At 57.2% G+C, this 23,595-nt stretch overlaps 7 protein-coding genes across 7 annotated transcripts; 4 read left to right on the top strand and 3 right to left on the bottom strand.

Annotated features, from left to right (window-relative positions):
* Positions 1-184: 184 nt before the first annotated feature.
* On the top strand, positions 185-1,614 carry C8Q71DRAFT_323236 (uncharacterized protein). Its single transcript, XM_047917813.1, has 6 exons — positions 185-873; positions 929-1,012; positions 1,078-1,107; positions 1,169-1,288; positions 1,352-1,466; positions 1,526-1,614. The coding sequence occupies exons 1-5, from the start codon at positions 469-471 to the stop codon at positions 1,406-1,408; spliced, it is 696 nt and encodes a 231-aa protein (XP_047774075.1). The 5' UTR covers positions 185-468; the 3' UTR covers positions 1,409-1,466; positions 1,526-1,614.
* Positions 1,615-2,371: 757 nt separating this feature from the next.
* C8Q71DRAFT_862259 (UTP-glucose-1-phosphate uridylyltransferase) lies at positions 2,372-4,437 on the bottom strand (the record flags this gene model as incomplete). The annotated part of the gene is made up of 8 exons (XM_047928010.1): positions 2,372-2,380; positions 2,430-2,458; positions 2,518-2,574; positions 2,630-3,049; positions 3,106-3,866; positions 3,920-3,996; positions 4,053-4,148; positions 4,324-4,437. The coding sequence occupies 8 exons, from the start codon at positions 4,435-4,437 to the stop codon at positions 2,372-2,374; spliced, it is 1,563 nt and encodes a 520-aa protein (XP_047774074.1).
* Positions 4,438-5,813: 1,376 nt separating this feature from the next.
* Positions 5,814-7,108, top strand: C8Q71DRAFT_784690 (40S ribosomal protein S8). The gene is made up of 6 exons (XM_047925041.1): positions 5,814-5,874; positions 6,021-6,259; positions 6,361-6,465; positions 6,525-6,636; positions 6,698-6,822; positions 6,897-7,108. The coding sequence occupies exons 1-6, from the start codon at positions 5,871-5,873 to the stop codon at positions 6,948-6,950; spliced, it is 639 nt and encodes a 212-aa protein (XP_047774073.1). The 5' UTR covers positions 5,814-5,870; the 3' UTR covers positions 6,951-7,108.
* A 184-nt stretch (positions 7,109-7,292) lies between these two features.
* On the top strand, positions 7,293-12,596 carry C8Q71DRAFT_784687 (uncharacterized protein). Its single transcript, XM_047925040.1, has 7 exons — positions 7,293-7,552; positions 7,633-7,694; positions 7,754-7,816; positions 8,696-9,002; positions 9,059-9,173; positions 9,242-10,415; positions 10,478-12,596. Exons 1-7 carry the CDS (start codon positions 7,331-7,333, stop codon positions 12,252-12,254), a joined length of 3,720 nt encoding a protein of 1,239 aa, XP_047774072.1. The 5' UTR covers positions 7,293-7,330; the 3' UTR covers positions 12,255-12,596.
* On the bottom strand, positions 12,597-14,731 carry C8Q71DRAFT_784685 (chaperonin-containing T-complex zeta subunit Cct6). The gene is made up of 8 exons (XM_047925039.1): positions 14,586-14,731; positions 14,247-14,527; positions 14,030-14,192; positions 13,784-13,979; positions 13,473-13,733; positions 12,983-13,418; positions 12,807-12,925; positions 12,597-12,749 (listed from the first exon to the last, which is right to left on the bottom strand). The coding sequence occupies exons 1-8, from the start codon at positions 14,701-14,703 to the stop codon at positions 12,665-12,667; spliced, it is 1,659 nt and encodes a 552-aa protein (XP_047774071.1). The 5' UTR covers positions 14,704-14,731; the 3' UTR covers positions 12,597-12,664.
* A 689-nt stretch (positions 14,732-15,420) lies between these two features.
* On the top strand, positions 15,421-21,298 carry C8Q71DRAFT_716467 (uncharacterized protein; the record flags this gene model as incomplete). The annotated part of the gene is made up of 6 exons (XM_047921104.1): positions 15,421-16,550; positions 16,604-17,628; positions 17,684-18,165; positions 18,212-18,426; positions 18,480-19,747; positions 19,803-21,298. 6 exons carry the CDS (start codon positions 15,421-15,423, stop codon positions 21,296-21,298), a joined length of 5,616 nt encoding a protein of 1,871 aa, XP_047774070.1.
* Positions 21,299-21,481: 183 nt separating this feature from the next.
* C8Q71DRAFT_322986 (kinase-like protein) lies at positions 21,482-23,430 on the bottom strand. Its single transcript, XM_047917812.1, has 6 exons — positions 23,018-23,430; positions 22,858-22,962; positions 22,331-22,784; positions 22,212-22,272; positions 21,989-22,150; positions 21,482-21,936 (listed from the first exon to the last, which is right to left on the bottom strand). The coding sequence occupies exons 1-6, from the start codon at positions 23,279-23,281 to the stop codon at positions 21,666-21,668; spliced, it is 1,317 nt and encodes a 438-aa protein (XP_047774069.1). The 5' UTR covers positions 23,282-23,430; the 3' UTR covers positions 21,482-21,665.
* Positions 23,431-23,595: the final 165 nt, after the last annotated feature.

Raw genomic sequence — 23,595 nt, 5'->3', positions numbered from 1 at the left:
TAAGCACTTCGACAATTCGAAGAGTGATATGTTCACTTGTTTCTAGCGGACACGGGAAGCCGTACAATACGCTTCCGTATTACCCAAACGTGTACGCCCATTTTGTGATCTGTTCGGCTTGCTGGGCTCAATCTGTGTTTTGTCACTTAGTGTCCCTCACGAGACTTCGCCTCTCAATTCCGATCTCCCTCGATACGGATACCAAACACAACCAACGCCCAGTACAGCGAGTTCCAAGCCCTATGTCTACAAGGCCGCCTTGAACAAGGCCTGGACGACCCCCGCTTGGGTCTGTATCCTGATGATCGCTGTGACTTCTATCTCTCTGGTCGTTGCGGCCGGCTACAGCATGCAGTTCCATCACCTCGACCGTCGTCTCGCAGCCTACCCGCCCACCCCCGTAGAGCTTGACGCGCTTAAGGCAGAGTGGGACCAGGAGCGCAAACTGCATGAGTTGGAAAAGAATAAATGGAGGCGGGAGAGAATAGCCTACGACGAGAATACGGTGAGGTGGAGGCGTGCGATGCAGGAGTATGCGGAGGCAAATCGGAAGTGGGCGGAGGAGCAGGCAGGGTGGACGCGTCAGAGGGAGAGGCACAATCAGGAGTGGAGGGAGGAGCAGGAGCGTTGGGCACGCGAGAGGGAGAGCCTAAGAGCCGCAACAAGGAGTGGAGGGAAGAGGCAGACCAGCACCGCATGCACGAGTGGAACGTCATGGGCTTGTCTTGGAGCCCACCGGAGAGTCACCAGTGCGTCCGCTACGGGACCCGGGAGTACACGGCGCGCCTGGTGTCTGACATGAAGGAGGCTTGTGCGCATATGCCTATCATCGTGAATGGCGCTATTGTCAACACGCAGCACGAATGTTTCACGGTAAGCCACTTCTGCAATCCTGCTCGCGTGCTTGCTACTAAGGCATATATCGTAGGAGGGAGATATGCTCGTGAGTCGATGGGACATAGAGGAGCGCGAGGCCTCATGCAAGCCGTACTGGGGTAATTTGTACGACAAGGTTCGCGACGCGTAAAGATCAGGTTGACCATGCGGAGGGTTGATCATGCATTTGTCATACTTCAGGGGTGCATCGGCGAGGGTTCCGGAAAGCATGTAAGTCACTGTCTTTGCAGCCCTTTTGACTCTGCAAGGGCACGGTTGACCTCCGTCATAGCGCTTCGAGGCCCGTTTGTGGGACCTCCACGGTGGTGAAGACTGGATGGTCATGTGTGAAACCACTCCCACCGATATTCATGGCCACCACTTCGACGGCCCGACGCACTGCGATAATCGAGTATGTGGCCGCGTTTTGCCGCTGCAGTCCTTGGTACACGACTGACTGATGCCACATGATTAGGGCGTGTTCTACGGAATGGTCGGCATGTGGGATGTCGACGACTACCAGTGTCGGTAGACCGTCTCTGCACCTCGGAACGGTTTGAAGTCAAGTTTCAACGTCTTTCGATGTGTCTGTGAGTTTGTCCTATGTATAATCTCTCCATATGACTGAACGAGTCATCACCCAAGTAAGCTTTGACAGGTCCTGTCAACTCTTTCCGTGACCTCGCTGTAGGTTGTACTATATGTAGTCTTTTGTGATTCTGTTTTCTGTGAGTCTCTGCTGTCTGTTGTTCCTGTTATTGTACCGCTGTCCTATATCACAAAGCGCTCTGTTTTGCTGTCCGTCTCTCCGCTGTCCGTGTATTCCAATCCTCTGTCGTTGTAGAGAACCTACCCTCGTTGGTATGCACCCACGAGATTCTACACTATGTTATTGCAATTAGATCGTGCCATCCGCGACTACTACATGTGTTTTGTGCCGCGAGTCTATCCCAACGCTTCCACAGGTGTAGCCTTGAAGACGATGTCTGACAGCGCCCGCGATGAAGGCATAAGACCCCGCGGGCACAATTTGAAAGGTGGCTTCCCCAGGCTTAGGTGAAAAAGCCGTACAGAAGATGAAAATGGCGTATAAGCTAGCAGAGGATGTCGCGTAGGCGTCCCACGTGACCGCGTCATGCAGGGCGACGTCGAATCTGCGACAACAGATGCGATACGAACACGACCATAACCCGGTCAGACCTATCATTCAACGTACAGCAAACGAAAACATCTCGTGCCCAGTAACGAAGGCATGTCCCGTGAATTGCAGATGAGTATCAGTGTCGCTCCTGTACAAGTACTTAAACCAAGATGAACTTCTGTCTAGTATGTTCGAGCTGTGTGCCAAGATTAGCTGACTAGCTTCCATAATCGTATATCCCGTTCATATATGGTACTGCGTGTGTGAGTGGATGTCCGTGGAGAAGCGTGCAAGATTGTCCGGACTGGGTATCTCGTTGGGTCGTCGGAGGAGACACGTCGTTGTCAAGGGTGCTCAGAGCTCCTGCGAGAAGGTCAGCAATGGGGACAACGAGAGTAGATGGGCAACTTACGGTCATCGTCAAGTTTCCGGAGAGCAATCCTAGACGGCGGAAGCTATCATCAACAATACGAAGAACAACTCAATGACTGTAGACGCACGGTTCTCAAGTACGCAACCGTCGGGGATGTCGATGCGTTGACCCTCGTTTGCAACGACTATAGGCGACGGTCAGTCTATGGTTATAGGTAAAGGCCACCGCGAACCACGCACTGATTACAGTCCCGCGCAGGGTGACGTTGCGCCCGAAGTACACATCACCAGTGACCGTCAAATGGTCAAGCTCGATGATCTTCGGTATCTTCTTGAACCGCTTCTGGAACTGCGCGATCTTCTTGAAGTGGTCGCCCAGCTTGATCACCGGCGTCGTCGAGAACATGCGGTTCTCGTTCAGCACGAGCTCCCCGTGCTCGAGCGAGTAGATGTCGCTCTTGATGAGGAGCAGATCCGAGCACGATTTGACGGGCAGGAAGCGCGACCGCGGGACGTTCACGCCGTGGCCGTTCCGGAAGTGCTTGATCGCTGCGCCTGCGGCGGTCTCGAGTTGGATGACGGCTTGCCCGTCGTCGGTCGTCTTGGGATTGACGATGATATCGAGCTCCATGCCCTCGCCCTCCATGATCCGCTTGAGCGCTGTTAAGCATCATGAGTACGCACAAACAACGTGAAGAGGAAGTGAGAGGACGGACCCTTCAGGTTGATCCAGAGGTTGTTCGTGTTGAAGATCTTGAACTTCCGCACAGACTTGAAGTCTTCGACGTGCTCCGAGGGCACTTGGGCGATCTCGAGCAGCTGGATGTTACCCTCGTAGTCAATGAGGGTACCACCCTTGACGTCCGCCTTCGTCTTGTCCGTCACCTCCATGATGAACTCAGACTGGGAGTCAATCATGTGCTGCAGGATGGTCTCGTCCACGACAGCGCCGAGGTTGTCCGAGTTCGACACGAACAGGTATTCCTTGCCCTCGCTCAGCAGCTGGTCGAGGACGCCACTCTGGTAGAGCGCGTTGTACAGGTCACCGTGGCCGGGCGGGTACCACTTGCTCTTGTCGTCCTCTGCATTCTTGGGTGCAGGGGTCAAGTCCTCCTTGAGGATGCGCGGGTAGCGCGACTGGTTGAAGGTCGTGATGCGCAGCTGCTGGTTCGCGTACTTCTTGATGATGCGCAGGGTGTCCTCGTGCGTGTTGAAAGAGGTCATGAGGATAAGCGGCACGTCGACCTTGTTTGCCGTGTTCAAGTGCTCGATCTGGCGCACGGTCAGGTCGAGGAAGGTCATGTCGTCCTTGACCTCGAGCGCGGACTTGGCGCCCGTCATGCCCATTGACGTGCCGAGGCCGCCATTGACCTTGAGCACCGCGAGCTTGTTCATGTTCTTCGGGTCGGGGTTCGTCGGAAGCTGGTCGTAGGGCACGATCTGGTCCGCCCCGGGAGACCTAATATTGTCCCAGACGCTGAGTAGAGATGGCTTAAGCACCTCAGCGCGATCGCAGCAGGCGCGACTCACAGCTCCTTGCTCTCCGCTTTCTCCGCCAGATAGCGAGTGAAGAGATAGAAGAACGACTGCATTTCGGTGTCGAATAGCTGCCATCGGGCGGCCGTCAGTGTCAGAGGATGCGCTAGTCTCGGGATAGGCATACCTTCTTGGTCTTGGGGTCGGAAATGGAGCTCACGAGCCTGTTCAGCTCATTTCGCATGTTCTTCGTCGCAACACCGGTCGTTGCGGTCTTGAAGTGCTGTTTGCGGCGATGCAAGTGCCGTAGGATACGGAAGGATGTGGTTAGCGCAACCATCGCAACTGAGATAAGGGAAACACAGCGAACACTCCGAGAAGGCGAGTATATGGGGCTCGACGGTGTACCATGCTCCCGGCACGAGTGTCGCAGTGGTAAGGTTCGAGGACGCACGTACCATGGCGGACACGCCCCTTGTGCGAGGCGTCTTCTCGCCGCTGGGCGAGGGGGAGAGGCGGCTGTATCCGGACTGGCTGCTGGCGTTGCCGAGGGGGTTGAGGAAGCTTGCCATGCTGCAGACGAGGGAGAGGACGAGGACGTGTCGTGGCGCGGTGTCGTCGCTGGGCGGCCTGATACGACCGCTGTGCCTGCGTGTCGCATGGTGCGCGCGTGAGATCCCGTACGATCGCAATCGTGATCCAGGTGCCCTGTGTAGATCTATCGGGCATCCCCTGTACACTCGGAGGAGTGGCAGACTGGAGTCCCCAGGCTGCAAGCGCTCAAGGGGCAACGGCCACGTCCTACGCGCGAAGCGTCGTGCGCTCCCAAAGCAGCGTGCAGTCAACCGTGTGTCCTGCGAATGGTCCAGCAATGAAACGGAACGAGATCTGGCCTTCCAGACTCGCACCAGGCATCTCCGGGAGAACATGCTTCGGATCAGCTGTGCAATGACGACACCCTTCCGCGCTTGCAGAGGACAACTCTGGACAGCGACAAAGGAAAGACTGTGGCCACCTCACTGCAAGTGCCGCGCTTTCGTGACGACACGAGAAATGCTGTTGTACGTACGGTTAGGGCGACGGGCGCAGCGCCAGCGCCGAGGCACACCCTGTCTAGCCAGAAGGGGACGAGACGCCTTATAGTCGTCGTGACACGAAGGACGAACGTAGACGGAGGTGTGCAGATTGCATGCTATAATACGTCACAACGTTGTGAAGCGGAGTCGACTTTAATGATTGTCAGGAGGACAAATCGCCTGAACTCATGCAAGCATCCGTTCGGAGGCTATGCGGAGGGAATTATGGCAGTCAGACTTCAGTTGGATACTGCTAGTCAACGGTTGTCTCGTACCAGTCAACGGAAGACCAGTCCGCATCGCATTGTTCTAGTCGAAGTCCACGTTTGTGACTGATGGGTATACAGACGTTGGCCAAGGGACCGGACGCTGTGACCGCCGAAACCAGTTGGCAGCCTTTGTGCAGATCACTCCGAGCCGTTTCTGCGTTCATGCGCAATACGCGAGGGCAGCGTGATTCATGCGGGGAGTGATAAGCTCTATTCAAGCCAAAGAGCTCGAGAGCCTCTACATACTTATAGTAACAGACCTTTGACTCGCCTTCACATGGCTGACCCCGGAATGACCTCAGGCTTTCGAGGTGCTCCCTGGCAAGCCCGATCGAATAGAGAGCGATTGGAGGACTATGCAGAACGCAGAGAACAGCAGAAATGGAAAGACTAGTGCTATGACATTATATCGATCCAAGGAGACCGTCGTCGCAATGAAGGGCACAGTTGAGTAGAGAGTTAGCGTTGTCAGCCACCCTCGCGTCACCGAGGCATCGCCGAAGCCTTCCGCGCGGGTGGCTGAGGGTGGCTAGATTGTGGCTGAGCTTCATACTCCGACTGATGTGTGTAAACCTTATTTGAGAAACTGCAATCGCTCGCATCCACAGTTACCGCAAGCAGCGCCCGACCTCCCAACCCTCAAGCCTCAAGACATTCACCATGGGTAAGTGCTGCTCGTCTGGTTTATGCCGTTGTGGAGGACACATCTGACGGTCGCCCCTCTTCGCTTGTCTCAACTACCTCTCATTTGCCTCGCCGCCGACATTTTCGCAAATGCCATTCCCATCTGACCGGCGGTACGACGACCAGGTATCTCGCGTAGCTCGCGGCACAAACGCTCGGCGTCGGGTGCGCAACGCCCGGCGTACCGTAAGAAGAGAAAGTTCGAGCTCGGCCGCCAGCCCGCGATGACCAAGCTGGGCCCGAAGCGCATCCACACCGTGCGTGTGCGCGGCGGTAACCTCAAGTACCGTGCCCTCCGCCTCGACTCTGGCAACTTTGCATGGGGCTCTGAGCATGTCACGAGGAAGACGAGGATTATCGGTGTCGTGAGTGTCGTTATCTGCGTTCCGAGGCGGACCGGCTGGAGTGCCTGCCATTAAGCCGAGGAAGGGTTGATTGCGAGGGACTAATTGCGATTCATGAATAGGTGTACAACGCTTCGAACAACGAGCTTGTCCGGACAAACACGCTCGTGCAGAACGCTATCATCCAGATTGATGCGACGCCCTTCCGCCAGTGGTACGAGGCCCACGTACGTACAAGCATGGCTTTGCCGTATGTGCGCCTCTCACGTTGTACGTCACTTTCTAGTACGCGCAACCCGTGACGAAACGGGGCGCGAAGAAGGACGCCGCCACGGAGACGACTGAGGAGAAAAAGGTGTCCAACCACGCGCAGCGCAAGTACGAGGAGCGCAAGAAGGGTGAGCAGTGCTCCAATCTAGCACAAAATTTTGACTGACGGTGTCCCGTGGCGGGGTGCAGACGCGAAGGTTGACCCCCTGTTGGAGACGCAGTTTGCTGCTGGCCGGCTGTACGCGGCTATCAGCAGCAGGCCAGGCCAGTCCGGGCGGGCGGACGGCTACGTCCTCGAGGGCAAGGAACTGGAGGTGAGTGCATCGTGTGGTTCATGATTGCCTATTAGGGCGCTCTGGGGTTTGGTGCTGATGGGATCTGTGTGTAGTTCTACCTCCGGAAGCTTCGGTCGGGCAAGCAGAAGCACGCGCATGCGGCATGAGCTGGTGGTAGTGGCGTTGTGGCGGAGGTCCCTGCGGGCGTGGGTGGCGTCTGGCGGCGGGTGTATCGTAGAAAACTGCTATGTCTGTCCTATGCACCGCCTTTGATGATTTCTGTATGTCCGTACTGTATGCAATGCATGCCCCGCTGTCGGAACGATGCGCGGAGCAGGTGTGAGAGTGGAGACGACAGTGCCCCGAGGCCACTGGCAGCAGGCAAAGCGGTGGGTGATGTCAGCGCCTGCCACGGCCACAGGCGCCCGCACGCGACTGCCACAAGGCGTGCCGCTGGTCGCGTCTTGTCCGCGTCTTTCACCTGCTCTTCACCCGCCACCTGCCTCCCCCTCCCCCTCCCCGTCCCCCGCCTCCCCCGCCGAGCACCATGCCCCAGCCAAAGGCGGGCACCAGCTCGTCCTCGCGCCTCCAATGGCGCCCCACTAAGATCATGAACATGCGCGACCTCTCCCGGGACGACGACTTTCTCAGCCACCTCCTGGTCGAGAAACTCGGCACCGGCGCCGTCCCCCTCATCGTCCACAAGATGGACGCCAACCGCACCATCCCCAAGGCCGACCCCGACGATCTCCTCACCGTCGTCCGCCGTGTAAGCACGCCACTTCACGCTCCCGCGCCCCTGTCCGCGCCCGCACCAAGACGCGTCAGATTTAACGATGTTATCCGCAGCTCGTCACCGCGCGCGGCCCCCCACAGTCGGCGATTCGCGACGCTGTCGACGGACTCCTGACGTGCGTATGCCCGCCCCTGTTCGCCCCGTCATCACCGCTCACATGCGCAACCCACCCAGCCTCGACGCGGTCCGTTATTACCTAAAGGGCTGCGACCAAAAGCAGATTAACGCGTTCTCCACGTACGTCCCTCTCCCTCTCGTTTCTGCTCGCTCTAGGGGCACCCAGCCACCTGTCGCCAACGCGGCTCGAAGCCAACCGCGGGAGGTTCGGGAAAAAACGCGGAAGAGCTGGCAGCCGAGTTCGAACGTCCACGAGAAGCTACGGCGCCTGCTCGCCCCCCGCGCATCGCATTCCCCTTCTCAGCCGCAAACGCCGACTCGGCCGTGCTCAGAGTTCGGGGGCTGAACCGTGGCGCGACGCGTCTATATGCGCAAGCTCGAACGTGAACTCCCTGCAGCACTTTAGCGCCGCAAAGCATTTTGGCCGTTGCGTTTCGGAATCACCCCGGGCGGTTTCTTCTGTGATGCCATGATCCCAGAAGCGTCGTATTCGTGACCCGCGTCCAGGGGGGACATTGATTATGGCTCTGAGGGACCATATATGTACCTGGACGCGATTCTGGGTGGCGCTGGCATAGGGTATGGTCAGATCATGCGGACGCGCACTTCTCTCGGAAATCGCATATCTGGCCTAGCTACGCCGCGATGCTGCTAGTGGTGACCCTGACTCGCAATCTGGCCCTCCCAGGTCCATTATTCTCGCTCAGCAGCCGCAGATGACGGAACGCGCTGCCTCTGCCGCGCATGTACAGCGATCTGTCATCTGTGGCTGCGTCGCTGCTTTCCGTCACCGTGCTTTGATGACTGGAAGCAGCGACCAAATGCCAAGGGTGCCGAGATGCAATATGATCGGTATATGCCAGCTGATCTGCTGCTCGATTATACGGGATTCGATCCGCATCTACAAGCAGCCCAGCTCGTCGCGTTGCGAGTAACATCAATGGGGCCCCTTCTGTCCTCAATATTCGTGTTTGAAACTCGTTACTGATATACCAGCAGCCATGCATCCCGCTACTTCGAACTCTACCTTCCCTCCGGCTCCATTGAAATCGCACATACATCGCGGTACTCCCATAAGACGGGCAAGTCTGAGCTGTGCATCCTCGCCACACGACCACTCATGCCGGGCATGGTGGTCAGCGAGCTCAAGGGCTCGATGGCAGACCTAACCGAGGAGGAAGACAAGGAACTCAAGCGTATTGGAGAGGGCTCCGACGGCGTGGCTATCCGCCGCGATTTCAGCGTTATCCACTCGAAACAGCTCAAGAAGAACCACTTGTTCCTCGGGCCTGCGCGCTTTGTGAACGTGAGTCGCCCGCCCAGTCTGGCTTAATGCGCGCTAACTGTGAGCGACATCTGCAGCATGACTGCGACCACAACGTTGAGCTGTTCCGCGAGGGGCGCTACATCACGTTTCGCGTCATCAAGCCTATCGGTGTCGGAGAGGAAGTGACAGCGCATTATGGCGACGGGTATTGTGAGTGGTCTCGTTTCTGTTTACTACGCCCGATCAGCGTCTCTAACACGAAGACGTGTCCGTGACAGTCGGCAGGAAGAACAGACACTGCTTGTGCGAGACGTGCGAGAAGCATGGGCGCGGGGGGTACGCTCTACACTCGTCCGAGGACGAACTCTCCGACTCGGCGGCGGGCTCGCCGAAGCAACCCCGTGGGCGCCGCGTGAGCGAGTCGAGCGATTCGGAGGAGTCCGAGCATGAACAAGTCGACGTGAACGAACGGCGTACACGGAGAGGGGTGTATGCGGTCGTCAAGGAGAGTGAGAAGGGGAAAGAGAAGGAGGTGCCAGGACAAAGTGGCATCGAGCTTGAGGCCGAGGTGGAGCCGGACGTCGCGTCGGAGCTCACATCCCTTGGGTCATCGGGCGCGTCGCTGCCCGACCCTCTTTCTGCGGAAGCAGGGCCCTCGAAGGGCAATGGTCTGATGACACCGGACCCGGAGCCCGCCCCATTGACGGAATGGCTGGCTTCAACAGCCGCTGCGGAGATCCCGACAGAAGACGATGTGATCCCGCCGTCCACCCCGCTCACGGCTACAGCGTCGATCAGCGCTACGTCCACACCGACTTCGACGCCCTCGAGATTTCGCTCGGGCATCTCGACGCGCAGCCAGAAGGCGAGGGACGATGTATCGGCTTCAGAACCACCAGAAAGTATCAGCGCGTCGATGGGGCGAGGCCGAGGCCGCGGTCGCGGTAGGGGTGGGCGAGTATCTTCTGGACGTGGTGGTCGGGCACACGTCGAGGACAATAGTCAGCTCCCGACACCACCACCCACATCAGACTCGTCTGCACCCGCAAGCGTGCGGTCCTCCTCACGAATACGGAACAGCGCGGCGGGGGATCGGGACACCGCCCGTTCGCGCCTGCCCACGCCCCTCAAGGACAAGGCTGAAGGTACGACTTCTGCGTCTGCTTCAACGGCGGGTGACAAGGGCAAGGGTCGCGAGGACGTCGATCCGCACTCTGAGGCAAGGACACTCAGGCCACGGCATTTCCACCTTACGCTAGAGGCTCAGGGCAAGGCGAGGACTCCCGCGGAGGGACCGAGAGGCGTAGATGGAAAGCTGCTGCCGACCTGTGTGACGTGCCATAACGTGCTGCCTGTGATACATGTCGAGGGGAAGCCGGTTTGGGGCCTTGCGCTCGGGCGTACGGGAAAGCGGGGGAGACCACGCAAGAATGTGAATGTCGAATGCCCCAGGTACGTGTATTACTTGGAACCGACAATTGGAGATTAGATGCTAATTCTGAATCGTCGGCTAGGTGTATGCGCCACTACGAGATATACAACCTCAAGTGGCCGGAACGCCATGGCAGCACAGCGTTCCTCCCGACGCCCCGCGACACGCGTAACAGCACCCCGATCACGTCGGCTAACCTCGCACATCTCGAGCGCAAACTCAACTTTGCGACTCACGGGTACGCGGTGCCGAAGAGGCCGTATACCAAGCGCAAGCTCCCGGATGCAGAGGAGGACCCGCGCCCCGCGAAGAAGTTGAAAGTTGTCCCCGCGGCGACGAGCACTGGCAAGCCTCGCGGCCGCCCGCCGAAGAAGAACAAAGTGGGCATGTCGACCAAAGCGCAGCTCATTTTGAAGGTCAATGGCGGTGCGGCGAAAGCCACTGCCAAGACTGTTGCTCAGACGAAAGAGAAGGAGACAGAGAAAGCAACAGAGGAGGAGAGCAGTCGACGAAGCGGACGCAATCGCGTGCCCAGTCTGAAGCTCCGGGAGAGCGAGACACCCAATCACCCCAGGCTTTCTTCCAGGTCGAGGTCACGCCTTGCTCGGCCGGTCACGCCGCCCCTGTCTAGCCCGAGCACTGGCTCTGCACTCTCAGGTTCGGAGAGCGAGGCTCAGGCTCAGGCTCCTCAGACACCCGTTAAGAAACGGCCTGAGGATGCCGAGGTGGAGAGCCCGAAAGTACCGACGCCGAAGTCTTTGGCAGTTGCTGCACAGCCGAGGGAGCAGAATGGCAGGTTTGGTCGGAAGCATGGCAAGAAGTCCATGACATCCACTACCGATCTGAAGAAACGTACAAACAGGGTGCTCGGCACCTTGCGGACTAAGGCCGCCGCGAGCTCAGGCAGGAAGCACGACAGCGGCTGGGAGTCGGCCTCGGACGAGGATCCTCAACCATCAATGCTTCCTCAGGTCGATGCGGATGTACAGGCGGATGTCGCTGTAGAGGAGTCGGTCACCTTGAAGAGGTCGGCAGGGGAAATGGTGGTGGAGGAGGAAGAAGAGTCATCAGTCAAGAAAATCCGCATGGAGGAAGAGGAAGACGGGGACAGCGCGGACGCCAGCGACGAGGAGGAAACGACCCATTTCCGTCGGTCCCTTATGACCGGAGCTAAGCCCGGACTTGGTCTCCTGCGTGCGCCTAACCCTGTGACGTTCGCTCGTCGCAAATGGGCAACGGCCCACGCTGACCCTGTTTCTAGAGTCACGGACGGGTCGCATACAACAGATGAAGAAACGGACTTGCCTGTGACTCCAGAAACCGGCGGGGAGCCTACACCCACAGTCGTGGTGACCCATGTAGAGACAGACAGCGCAGAGGAGGACGCGGAGCCGCCGCCAATAATGGCACCGGCACCTTTCCTTGGGAAGTTGACTTTGAAGCCTTCGCCCATGAATCTATCGAGACGGCGCTGGGCGCCACCTCCACCTAGGTTTGCGACGGAGACGAAGGGAGCTGACTCGGTCGCCCAGAAGCAGCCTTCCGAGGACCAGCTGGATCCAAGTACGAGGTCCGACGGCTACTGGTCTGATGAGGAGGAATGGGGTTGGCCCTGGACCGAATCCGAGGACGACGGTGAAGAGGAGGAATCGTCCGTAGTGGAATACCGCGCACCCGCGGATCTCTCTGATACCAGTGCACCCCGCGCGCGTGCTAAAGGACTCGCCAGTGTCCACTCTTCTCCTGGATCCGAACGCTCCGTCGACAAGCTCACGAACGACCCGCCCTCTGACTCTTCCGCTGTCATGAGCAAGCCTCCAGCGATGAACTGGAAGCGAACTGTACTCCAAAGGCATTGATCTTCCTATGACAGCGTCGCACACACTACCGTGTTCGGGAGCAACAACAGAAGTGGACCTTTATAGCAACGACAGTGACTCGCACCCGAACGTGAACTCGCATTTCCGCACTCTGGCTCGTATGTATACTATATGCTATCGCGAACGGTACTCTTTCTTGCAATCCGCTGTGCTAGCTCGAACTGTGTTCTGCATGCTCTTCTTATTGCTCCTTATTCCCATATCCTACTTTATTGACGACGCAAAGCTGTACCTTACTGGTCGACGCTATGTCCGTTATTGTGTGTACGATACATACCTTGCCTTCTGTAATAGAGCGCAGACGTGTCGCTCGCCGTGGACATTATCGCGTGTATACCCCCATGAACGTCAGCATTAGCGAACAGGTTATTATGATACATGTGTTGATTCTACTGCTGTCCTTCTGGTTTCAGCGAACTACGCCCCGCGCGCAAGATTTCGTCCGTCGAGAGTAAGTTGACAGCGATGACGGAGCTATAATCATGATAACTCAGGGAGTTATTCTCGGCGACAAATTGTGCATGTACTTACCAAGAGTGCAGCATCTGCCGCTTGACCCGGTAGTTGTCCCAGATACCCTCGACGGTAGGATCGATCGGCTCGCCGGACTCCAGATCGAGACCGACGGCATTGCCTTCCGCTTGTTCCTCCTGGTTACAAGGGAAACCGTCAGTGTGTGTCTAATTGCGTAACGTTATTGAGCGCACCTGCAAGGCAACAACCACATCTTGTACATCGAAGCCACCATTCGCCGCGAGTGTCTTCGGAATGATGAGCAACGCCTCCGCAAACGCCTGCACGCCCATCTTCGTACGTCCCTTCGCAGCCTTCTTCACAGGACCCGTCAAGTGCGCCGCGCACGCGACCTCAAACGCGCCTGCACCCGGCACGAGCGCGCCATCCTCGATCGCGTTCTTGACCGCACGTAGCCCATCGCGGAGGGCGTCCTGCGTCTGCTGGATCGTGTGTGGGTTCGGGCCCTTGATGAGGAGCGTGACGGACTTGGGTTCCTTGACATCCTCGACAAAGGTGAACTTATCCTCGCCGAGGGTGTGCTCGTAGACGAGGCCGGCCCAGCCGAGGACGTCGGGTGTGAGGTCGTCCACGGAGTTCTGCGCGACGCCGCCGCAGACGAGTTGTAGGCTGGAGATAATTTTGAGTTGTGATCTAGCAGTAAAACGTAGTGGCAATGCCTACCGCTCCATGTTGCGCCGCTTGGCGCGCCGGAGAGCGAAGATACCATTCTTTGCCAAAATATCGAGACTGAGGGGATCAATACCCTTTTGGTTGATGATGACGAAATTCTTCTTTTTCTCATTGGAATCGACGGCCTGGTCACACACGAGATTCTTCAGCTCGACGATCTTCTTGCATTTTGCATCTGTGAACCGTCGCTCTGACTCGACAAGCTTTTCTCGCTGCTCTGCAGAGGAGTAGAAGAAGCCAGAGTTCACCTCGCTAAAGGGAGATGAGCGAAGGCGAGCGGAAGACACAGAGCGGAGACGTACGTCTTTTCGTATTCCAGGCTGACGTTGAGCGTGAGGATGTACGCGTTCTCGACGCGCTTGGGCATGTCTGGGTGACGTGCACCGTGATCAAGAACCAAGCCACGGACAAGCTGCGTCTCCGATGCTGTTCTGTGCTGCATCTTCATGATCTCCACCATGTGCAAGTCGATGGGCTCCTGGAATTGGTTGGGAGAGTCTGATGCAGGTGAGAACAACGAGTCGCCACAAACGAATGATCTGACGTACCCGATGATGGAGCTGGCGGGCGGATCGTCAAGACTGCATCTACAATTGCTGCTGCGAGAGTTTTCGCGAGAGCAGAGTTAACCTTGGTCGCAAGAGAGGTGTGGGCTACGTTGATCAGGGTTGCACGATCCGCTTGTGAAGGTCGCTTGAACGTCTCCAGGAACTGTAGTGCATAATGAGAGAAGTCATACAATCGAAGGAGATGCTGTACACGTACCGCAAGAGCTTCCTTCTTCGCCAAGTCAAAACCCTCTGCGATGACAGTTGGATGTACACCCTCCGAGATAAACCGGTCTGCCTGTTTAAGCAACTCTCCGACAAGGAGCACAACTGATGTGGTTCCATCGCCGACTTGGTCATCCTGGGCGACGGCCGTCCGCGCGATCATAGCAGCCGTAGGATTTTGAATCTGCATCTCGGAGAGAAGAACCTTTCCGTCCTTCGTCATCTTAATCTGGCCCGAGCCATCCACAAGCATCTTCAGGGTACCACGAGGACCTACAAGCGGGCTTGTGCCTCAGCATGTCGCGAACACAGAGCGCATGAAAGCACATACCAAGATTGCCTTTCACGACGCTCGCGAGACCCATCGCGCCGGTCGTGTTGACCTGCAACGCTGCGGCTCTCCGGACACTCTCCGCCTTCGGATTGATGAGCTCGATGCTGGACGACATGGCGCCGACGAGTTTTCAGGACGAGAGGGGAGACTTTGAGCAGATCGCGTCCACTCCGTCTGCACATGCCTTGACCTGTTACGTAATTCACCTCATTTGGGCGACGCGTTCTGCGACGCGCCCTCGACGCGATCGAACTCGCATGCGGCCACCGTGCCGCTCTCTCCCCTCCATGTCCCTCCCGTAATATACCTGTCCACCTCTCTCGCAGTCGAACGCTCTACTTTTGACTGCTTAGGACTCCATTGACGACCTGAGGCGAGGATACAGCTCCATTCAGGCCACTCTACAGGAATTGCTCGCGGCGAGAGTGCAGGGAGCCACACCTTAAGGACAAAGGTTGCGAGGGGTCCATAACTGGTATGTTCTAGTACCATAAATTAAGACCTTTGTATAACGCTGCATAGCGCTACGATGGAACGCTCGGAGCCAGTCCTCATCGAGCTCAACACGCGCGCGATGACCTCGGCCCTTCACTACTACTCGCGAATCAATACTGCGAAATCAGAACAGGCTTCCGAAGAGTCCAACCTGCTGAATTCTATTCGACAAAGCCTGCGTGGAAGCCGCTCTACCTCTGACACTTTCATCAATATTGCCCGATATCCTGCTGTAGAAGATGGACCTGTCCCACGCACCTTGTTATACAACGAGCCCTACGGCGAGGAAGAGCTCAGCTGGGACACGTATACCGTATCATGGACCATCGGCGGCATCATGCGCAAGAGGTGGAACTTTTGCGAGGACGACCAGCCGGTTCAGTGGGCCTGTATAGGCTGGTTCGACCAACCCGGTGCGATCGTGTCCGCTTCGTCACTGCGTCCCGCGCACTACGCGTATGACTACCATGACCAGACCACACCCATTGCGGAGGCATCTGAACGGGAGACCTTCGGACCCTTTGCGCGTGCTCAGCAAGACCACAAACGCGAACAGGAGCCAGGTTCACGGGCCCGTGCGATATTCATCTTCCTGCGAAGCATCGGTAGGGTGTTCCTCATGAACGGGATGGAATATACCTTCCACATTCCGTTCATCGTCCGGCGAGCGTGGCCTCTTAGTCCGCACGGCGTAATGATGCAGCGCCAAATGGATCCTAACGAGCTGGAGGAGGCGAAGTTATCTGGCGAACCTGCGCTGGCAACCATATTTGCCTTCACAAACCCTTACGCCGAACCGGCACCTATAGGTCTTACCGACAAGATTCTGGGAGGCTTCAACAACATACCTCCAACGCTGAAAGACGACGACCCACATAAGGCCATAGTCACCATCCCTGCTGAGGAGCAAGTCGTATTTGTGTCGCAGCGCACGACCCATACCGCAGACCAAATCGCTATCACCGTTGACGCGGCCAAGAAGACGGTGACCATCTGGCGTTACGCGTTCATCAAGCCCAAAAACATACCTTCGAGGCCTCTCCGTCCACGACCCTCCAAAGCACAAAATCGTCGGTCTTCTGCCAACCTCACACCGAGCCGGCGACACACAGTTGACTCGGGTGACCGTCTCCCTCGCGTGGCGGCGGACGCCCCGGCTTTCAACGCCATCCATATACCACAGCCAACACTAGCGAACCAGACACCCATGGAAGCGATGGTTGGTGCCGGTGCTGGCGCATCGGTGGATGCTTTGTGGAGCTCGCAACCGGGTCGTGGCAAGCATGAGAGGCATGAGTCGCTCGGGCGCCATGACCTAAGTCAGACACTGGACCGTATGGCTTTGGGTGGCGGTGGCGGCGGTGGCGCGGCGGCAGCGGATAGAGGTATCGAGAGTGTAGACGCAGCGAGAATGCAAGCTGCTTTCTGGATGGAACGGTTGGCTACTGCCGAAATCCCACAGGAAGAGTGAGGTTCTGTCTTTTCAACAGCTTATCGCCGTTAACCGAGAAATCTCCTAGCACGCTCGCACCCAGAGGCATCACCTGTGGCCTGTTCGATCAACGCTTCGACGGCAACGAGTACCGAGCAATGCTCGCCATCTGCCTGGTCACGACCCGAAACCTGCTCATCTACAAGATCTCCAAGGAAGACAACGCCTACGTGGCGCAGCCCGAGAAACACCTCTCCGCATTTTGTGTGACAGCCATCCGCGGCACGCGCGACGTCATCCGCGACCTGCTTGTTGTCAAGACCGACGGCTCCCTTTGCCTCCTCACCTACGGGCTGAACGAGATCCCGCTCGAGCTCGTCCGGCCGTGGAAAGAAGGTGACGCAGTCGTCATGGACGTTGACGGCGTCGCCCAGCCGCCCTCACCCTATGTCCCCGCGGGCAAGCAGGTCTTGTCTGCCTCGTCTGGCATCGACTCGCAAGTGAATTTGATGTTCCCGGACAGGACCCAGGTCCGGGCGACGATCGACCTAGTCCCCAAGGACCACTTGACGCGGCAGACCATGCTGATGCTCGCCCTTGTTCTGCCGATCGATGACTACTTCGAGCTTCACCGCAGTTTCCTTGTGAAGTGGTCGAACAAGGGTTTAGCTTCGACGGAAGATGTGCCGTTCAAGATGTTGGTGGAGGCGCTGTACGAGACGTTAGGGGTCGCGAAGGACGAACCTCCCGTTCCGGCGACATCTCACGACGGTAGCGACGCGTGGCATGCTATGGCGCTGATGGGATCCGCAACGAGGTTCCGTGAAGACCCCGTCATGAAGAAGCTCCGGCAGCCTATGCGTCCTACTGCGAAACCTCCTCCGCAGAAGCCAGCGCAGGGACGGAAGCCTAACTCCCTCCTCGCTCCGATACTCCTCGGGCTGCATCATATTGCGGAGGACATGCGCTTCGTGGTGTTCCGATACAGAGATCTGCTCACTGTCGTACCTGTGCTGTGCAAGATCGCCCTAGTCATTCGACCTGAGTGGGCAGACTATTGGAAGCGGCTTTGTCCAGACGCATTGCCATCTTGGCCTTCACCCGCGCAGACGAGTACGTTCATTCTCACCTCACGGAAACTGCCATTGATCACGAAATTCTGTCTCAGTCGTGGAAAACGTCGACGATCGCCTACCCGTCTGGCCGCCCGACATGTCCGCCATATTATATGGTCGAGTCAACAACCCTGATTGGGCCCTTCCCCCGCTGGACAGCAAGACGCTCGCAGCTGGCTTCAAGATCGCCCCATCTTTCGCCTACGGCAACGGGGAGCCGCTGATCTACCTTCGGCAACTCACCGAGATCTATATGCCCCTCGCAGACAACAAGGTCCTCGAGACTAGAAAGCGGGCGGACAATGCGCTGCAGGCGATGGTGAATGTCTCTATCAACGGACACCTCATTAAGTGCATGGCGTTGGGTATTGCCGCTCCACTAAGAGAGGCATGTCGGACGTGCCAGCTATCCCCGAGTGGCGAATGGTCCATTCCTGCGTATTCTTTGATTGGTAGGGAAGACCTTGCTGAGGTGATGAATGCGTCGACGGAGCCGCCCTACACTCGAGGATACCGTCCCATCAAGGAATTCATCGTGAGTGGTCAGGCTCGTTCTCTAGACGTCTCACTGACGATCGTAGACACCGAGCGTGCCTCGCAGGACAATTCGCGAACACGTAGTGAGAACTGTCAGATCCATCACCGGCGAATTCGCTGTGGTCACCGGGGTGGAAATGGACTTGTTTGACTTCACTCAGATTCGCTTCGGGCAAGACAAGCGTTTGGAAGAGGTGGCGCGCATGTTGTGTTCGTCACTCATTCCGACTGTCCGAGCACTTGAGCGGCCGGAACTGAGGTGTGTCTAAGACTATCTCTTCGACCGTAACATTAAACGTATCTGCCTGGCAGTGAACACGACCAAGCCAAGGAGCGTCAACATCAAGTCATCCGACTGGCTGAAAGAACCCTCGCTCTGCCTTTGGGTCGAGCACTCTTCACTTTCGGCTCCGCTCCGACACTCACCCGTGAAGCATACGGCATCCCGAAGATCGAGTTCACTGTTCGACTTTCGCCCATGAACACGCTGCTTGCACCTGAGATCGGGAAGATACCGATAGAGTGCACGAACTGGGGTGAGTTCCACAACGGAATAGCCGCAGGACTGCGGATCTCTTCGCAAGCGAGTACGGTGGAGAGCACTTGGATCAAGTTCAACAAACCCGCTGAACTGACCCCCGAGCACGCGGGGTTCTTGTATGCGTTAGGACTCACCGGTCACCTACGAGAGATGTTGACGTGGCACACCTTCGGCTACCTTACCCCGAAACACGACATGACGTCCATCGGTGTACTCTTGGGGCTCTCGGCCGCCAACATTGGAACTAGCAACCGACACGTCACTAAGCTCCTCGCTGTGCATACTCCGGCTCTACTGCCCACGCCAACCGTTGACCTCAACGTTCCGCTGATCACTCAGACAGCAGGCTTGATGGGCATCGGGCTTCTCTATATGGGTTCGAAGAACAGGCGTATGGCGGAGGTCTGTCTGGCCCAGATCAGTCGTAAGGACCTGTACCAGCCGGACCTCAGCAACGAGTACCGAGAAGCATACACACTGTCAGCTGCCATTGCTTGTGGCATGGTCATGCTCGGCAAAGGCAGTGCGATTCCAGCCGACTTGACAATCCTCGAGCGTCTCCGCGTCCTCGTTCATGGGGAGGGCCGCACCTTGGTGGACGGGAGACCTACGCGTCCAACATTCGACGTCAACCTCACTTCCCCCGCAGCGACACTTACTCTTGGTTTGATGTACCTCCGGACGGAGCGACAAGACGCAGCTGATATCCTCGTTATACCCGACACGCTCGTCACTCTCAACAATATACAGCCGAGCTTCCTCATGTCAAGGGCAATGGCGCGGTCCATCATCATGTGGGACAAGATATCTCCAACAAGGGAGTGGTTCGCGAGTAACATTCCAGCAGGCATTCAAGCAGCGGTGGACGCTCGCATGAAAGGGAAGCCCGAGGACGACGCGTACGAGCTAGCGTACTACAACATCCTCGCAGGCCTCTGCTTCGCGCTTGGCTTGAAATACGCTGGGACAGCCCGGGAGGAGGCGTACCTCATGATCATCAGCTACTACGACATGTTCAGCCAAATTGCGTATACCAACAGTAAGTTCGCTTCTTGCCTTTCCTTTGCTTCATACGAGTCATGCCGCAGGATTAGGTCCGGCCTACGATCACAGAATCAAGCGCTCCGCGATCAGGGAAGGCCTCAATGCCATCTCATTGGCCCTGAACATGGTCATGGCTGGTACGGGCGAGATCAACTGCCTACGCAGGCTTCGGTACGCATACGGCATGTACAACCAGCCAATCCGGTATGGTGCACATGTCGCTACGCACATGTCTCTGGGTCTCCTATTCCTCGGAGGCGGTCGCTTCACATTGGGCACGTCAGATGCTGCAGTGGCATGCATGGTTGCGGCGTTCTTCCCTCGTTTCCCCCATGTATCGTCGGACAACAAGAACTATCTTCAAGCCTTCAGACACCTATGGGTACTTGCGACCGAACCGAGATGTCTCGTCGCGCGTGATGTCGATACGAAAGAGGTCGTCTACCTGCCTGTCAAGCTCAAGGTGAAGGAGGGCAACGAAGTCGGGACAACGCAGATGATCGCGCCGACTCTCATTCCCGATCTCGACAAGTTGCAGTCCATACGGGTCGACACGCCTAGGTATTGGCCATTCTACCTCGACATTGCGCACTTCCCCAAGCATAAGGAGACCCTCCTACGTAGCCAGACCCTGTACGTTAAGCGACGAACAGCCTTCCTGAACTACAGGGAGGATCCGAAGGGGAGCCGGAGTCTGTTCGTTCGCTCTGGGTCCTCTACCGGAGATGCGGCGACTCTGGAGTTCCCACAGCTTACGAACTTCAAGACGCATCCAGCAGGCGACTTGCACCAATTCATCTCGTCGTACTCGAACGATGTCCTTTTCCTCGCATTCGCCGACCAGTTCTGCCGTGACGACGGAGAAACCGACGCTGAGAAGCTCCTGCAGGCGTACTGCCATGCAAGCCTGTTCGACAGCATCTTGCAAGACAAGTCGCAGATGATTCAGGCGCATCTCACGCTCTACCAGCTCCGACACCTATCACCCGACTCTCAGTACTTCAACCTCCGGATGCAAGACCTGCGTCTGGCCACAGATTTCTACAACAGAGTCTACGACCGCCGGTTCAGCGGCCGCTCCGAAAACAACCCCAGACCGCCGCTCATCCGCGAGTCGACACTCTCCGGCGCTCTCCTGGCACTCGATCGTCAACTGGACGAAGTCCGCTCCGACGAGAAGTTCCTGGCTATGCTCGGCATGTATGCGCGGGGCGAGGTCCTCCCCAACTTCCCCGTGGGGACCGCAGGATGGACGCTCTCTCGGAGACTGGCGTGGTACTTGCAACGTAACAGCGCACCTGCGTCTACGTTGCTCATGCTGCTGAAGCGACTGGCGGATCATGCGCATGAGCAGTGCTTGGGAGCGCCTCCGCCGGAGGGCACGGACAACGGCGTACTGCTGGACCAGGGCATCAAGGAGGTCCTGCATGCGACGGGCACGCAGTTGACTACTGCGCTGGGATCGGCCTGGTCGATACGGTCGTTGGATGAGATATTACTAGCGTGGAACAGGCCTGCGACTGCATTCCATAGTGTTGGCGGCTGAGATACCTTCATTCGTAGAATCGTCGTCCATGGGGACAATTGGATGATTTCCGGCAATGTTGTAGCCATAAGAATTGTATTTCTGTATTGTATTGATGGAATGCGATTTTGACCAGCCCTCGGTATGCGTAGGCGTTGGTGGGAAGATGACGCAAGTCATCGGATAACTTGCAATTGGGCACAGATTACAGGTGACTCAAGAAATACCTTCTGTGGTAACGGTTACTCGAGGATCTTCTTCTGTACGAGGGGATATGTTGGCAACCTGGTCCAGTTGACACGGCAGAGTGGAGCTTGGCCGAGCGGATCTGTCCTGAATGTATTTCGCATACGAATCCGTATGCCAAAATTCAACGAGCCACCCAGCGCTACCCCAGCCGCGTCTTCTTCCTCGCATGCCCACTCCCCACGCCCGCCGCTCCACCGCTCAAGCTCGCAAAGCTCGCTGCACCCGCGCTGCCTGCCTTGCCCGACTGCGGGTGGGTCGAGAGTTGCTGCGAGAGATGCGCCGCCTGTGCTTGAGCTGCGAGCTGCTGTGCTTGCGAGTTCGCCGTAGGAAGGGGGATCATCGACGGGGCGTCGTCGTGTGTGATACGCCGCTGGGGGTATCCTTGAGTCGTCGCGAGGGAGGCAAAGGCGCTGCAGAGGTGATGATGAGAGTCGCGGGTAGGAGGACGAGGGAATGACTTACTTAAGTGTTGGTTTGGGCTCCTCCTGGAACCACTTGTGTTGGAGTCCTTCCTTGGCTGTGAGTCGGTTGTCGGGGTCGTAGGCGAAGAGTTGGCGGAGGAGCTCGAAGCCCTCTTTGGAGTTGATGCGCGATTGGCACCATTCGCCGAGACGATTACGGTACCTGCGCGCATGAAATGAGTCTCGGGTTGAACGATCAGTGCTCAACGGTGTAGATTACTCACGCGTCTAGACGTTTTAGACTTTGGTACTCGGGCAGGTCCTTCAGGCCGACCCAGTCCCTTTCTGCGAAACCAAGCGTATCATGAGAATCGTCAGCGTGATCCAAAACGAAGCCACCAACCATCTGGAGTGCCTAGTACCTCGATTATCTTCAGCATTTGGTCCTTCTGGAAAGGCACATTCTTCTTCGCGTCCAGCTTCGCCTCCTCGCCCTTGAAGATCGGTCTTAGGCTCACAAGCTCCGCCATAACGCACCCGACTGCCCAGACATCGACCGCCTTGTTGTAGTGCTTCGCGCCGAGGAGGAGTTCGGGCGCGCGATACCAGATGGTGACGACGACCTTGTCACCCATGAAGAGCGGCTGTAGCGGCTGGTACGTGAGGCGGGCGAGCCCGAGGTCGCCGATCTTGACGACCCCACCGGCGGTGATGAGAATGTTGGCGGGCTTGAGGTCGCGGTGGATGATGTGTGCGTCGTGCAGGTAGAGCAGTCCGTTGAGAAGTTGGTAGGTGAGTGACTTGAGGACGGGCATGGGTACGGCGGTACGGGACTGAGAGTGGTGGTGGATGACTTGCTGGGAAATGGAATAGCATCCATGAATCCCTTAGCTTTCCATAGAGCAGAGGTTTAAGAGTCCCAGGACTCACCAGAAAGTCATGCTCTGCATACTCAAAGACCATGTAGATCGACTTGTCCTCCAAGATAACCTCTTTGAGGGCGACCACATTCTCATGAGATATCTCCCTGTTCAGCTAGTACGCCACTCGTTAGAGTAGGTTCACCACCGACAGCAACTCCTAGACCTACCGCGATCTCTCTGATAGCACTCTGGCTGATCCCCGTATACGTGACCACATCGCCCTCCTTGTCCGGCTTGAACTTCTTGATAGCGTGTATCCGGCCGTCGCTCTCCTTGCTTTGCGCCTTATACACACGCCCGTACGTGCCCGACGAGATGAAGCCCTGGATGGTGTACTTGTCCGTGACCCGCCTGCGCGCCGCGTCGCGCTTCGCGCGGTACATCCGCATCGGGTCGTTCAGTAAGATATTGGAGGACCATTCTTCGTGCATTTATTGATGTCTTGGGTTTACAGAGGCAGGGAAAGGCTCGCGCCGCTGCATAGTGCGTGTGGTACTCAGGAGGCTGAGACCAGCGGCCCCGCCACTGCGCCAGTGCCTACCGCGATCGTCTGTGGCGCACGATATCATGTACATGTTGGTGAGTACTACTATGATACTTTCATTGCCTCGCATCCCATGCATCACAAATTGAAACTAGAGGCTCTACTAGAGGGCACGAGCTGTAAAGCCCGCCACGAGAAAACATCAATGATAACTTACATAACCAAGTTTCAGAAGTCCACCGCCAATGAGTGTCGTCACGG

The sequence above is a fragment of the Rhodofomes roseus genome (genome assembly GCF_022264815.1).
Source record: "Rhodofomes roseus strain CIRM-BRFM 1785 chromosome Unknown C8Q71scaffold_29, whole genome shotgun sequence".
In the NCBI taxonomy this organism is placed as follows: domain Eukaryota; kingdom Fungi; phylum Basidiomycota; class Agaricomycetes; order Polyporales; family Fomitopsidaceae; genus Rhodofomes; species Rhodofomes roseus.
The sequence above is the reverse complement of the archived record's forward strand: the minus strand, read 5'-3'. Positions and strand labels throughout refer to the sequence as shown.

Bases quoted from the DNA above. Each gene is read 5' to 3' on its own strand.
- C8Q71DRAFT_323236 (XM_047917813.1), top strand. From the start codon at position 469: ATGGAGGCGGGAGAGAATAGCCTACGACGAGAATACGGTGAGGTGGAG. The intron at 874-928 runs GTAAGCCACTTC...CATATATCGTAG, and splicing joins CGCAGCACGAATGTTTCACG to GAGGGAGATATGCTCGTGAG. The intron at 1,108-1,168 runs GTAAGTCACTGT...CCTCCGTCATAG, and splicing joins GCGAGGGTTCCGGAAAGCAT to CGCTTCGAGGCCCGTTTGTG.
- C8Q71DRAFT_784690 (XM_047925041.1), top strand. The intron at 6,260-6,360 runs GTGAGTGTCGTT...ATTCATGAATAG, and splicing joins AGACGAGGATTATCGGTGTC to GTGTACAACGCTTCGAACAA. The intron at 6,466-6,524 runs GTACGTACAAGC...GTCACTTTCTAG, and splicing joins GCCAGTGGTACGAGGCCCAC to TACGCGCAACCCGTGACGAA.
- C8Q71DRAFT_784687 (XM_047925040.1), top strand. From the start codon at position 7,331: ATGCCCCAGCCAAAGGCGGGCACCAGCTCGTCCTCGCGCCTCCAATGG. The intron at 9,003-9,058 runs GTGAGTCGCCCG...CGACATCTGCAG, and splicing joins GGCCTGCGCGCTTTGTGAAC to CATGACTGCGACCACAACGT. The intron at 9,174-9,241 runs GTGAGTGGTCTC...TGTCCGTGACAG, and splicing joins GCATTATGGCGACGGGTATT to TCGGCAGGAAGAACAGACAC.
- C8Q71DRAFT_784685 (XM_047925039.1), bottom strand. From the start codon at position 14,703: ATGTCGTCCAGCATCGAGCTCATCAATCCGAAGGCGGAGAGTGTCCGG. The intron at 14,193-14,246 runs GTACGTGTACAG...TATGCACTACAG, and splicing joins CGAAGAAGGAAGCTCTTGCG to TTCCTGGAGACGTTCAAGCG. The intron at 12,750-12,806 runs GTAAGTACATGC...TCATGATTATAG, and splicing joins CGGCAGATGCTGCACTCTTG to CTCCGTCATCGCTGTCAACT.
- C8Q71DRAFT_322986 (XM_047917812.1), bottom strand. From the start codon at position 23,281: ATGCACGAAGAATGGTCCTCCAATATCTTACTGAACGACCCGATGCGG. The intron at 22,273-22,330 runs GTTGGTGGCTTC...TTGGTTTCGCAG, and splicing joins GGTACTAGGCACTCCAGATG to AAAGGGACTGGGTCGGCCTG. The intron at 21,937-21,988 runs GTAAGTCATTCC...TCACCTCTGCAG, and splicing joins GAGCCCAAACCAACACTTAA to CGCCTTTGCCTCCCTCGCGA.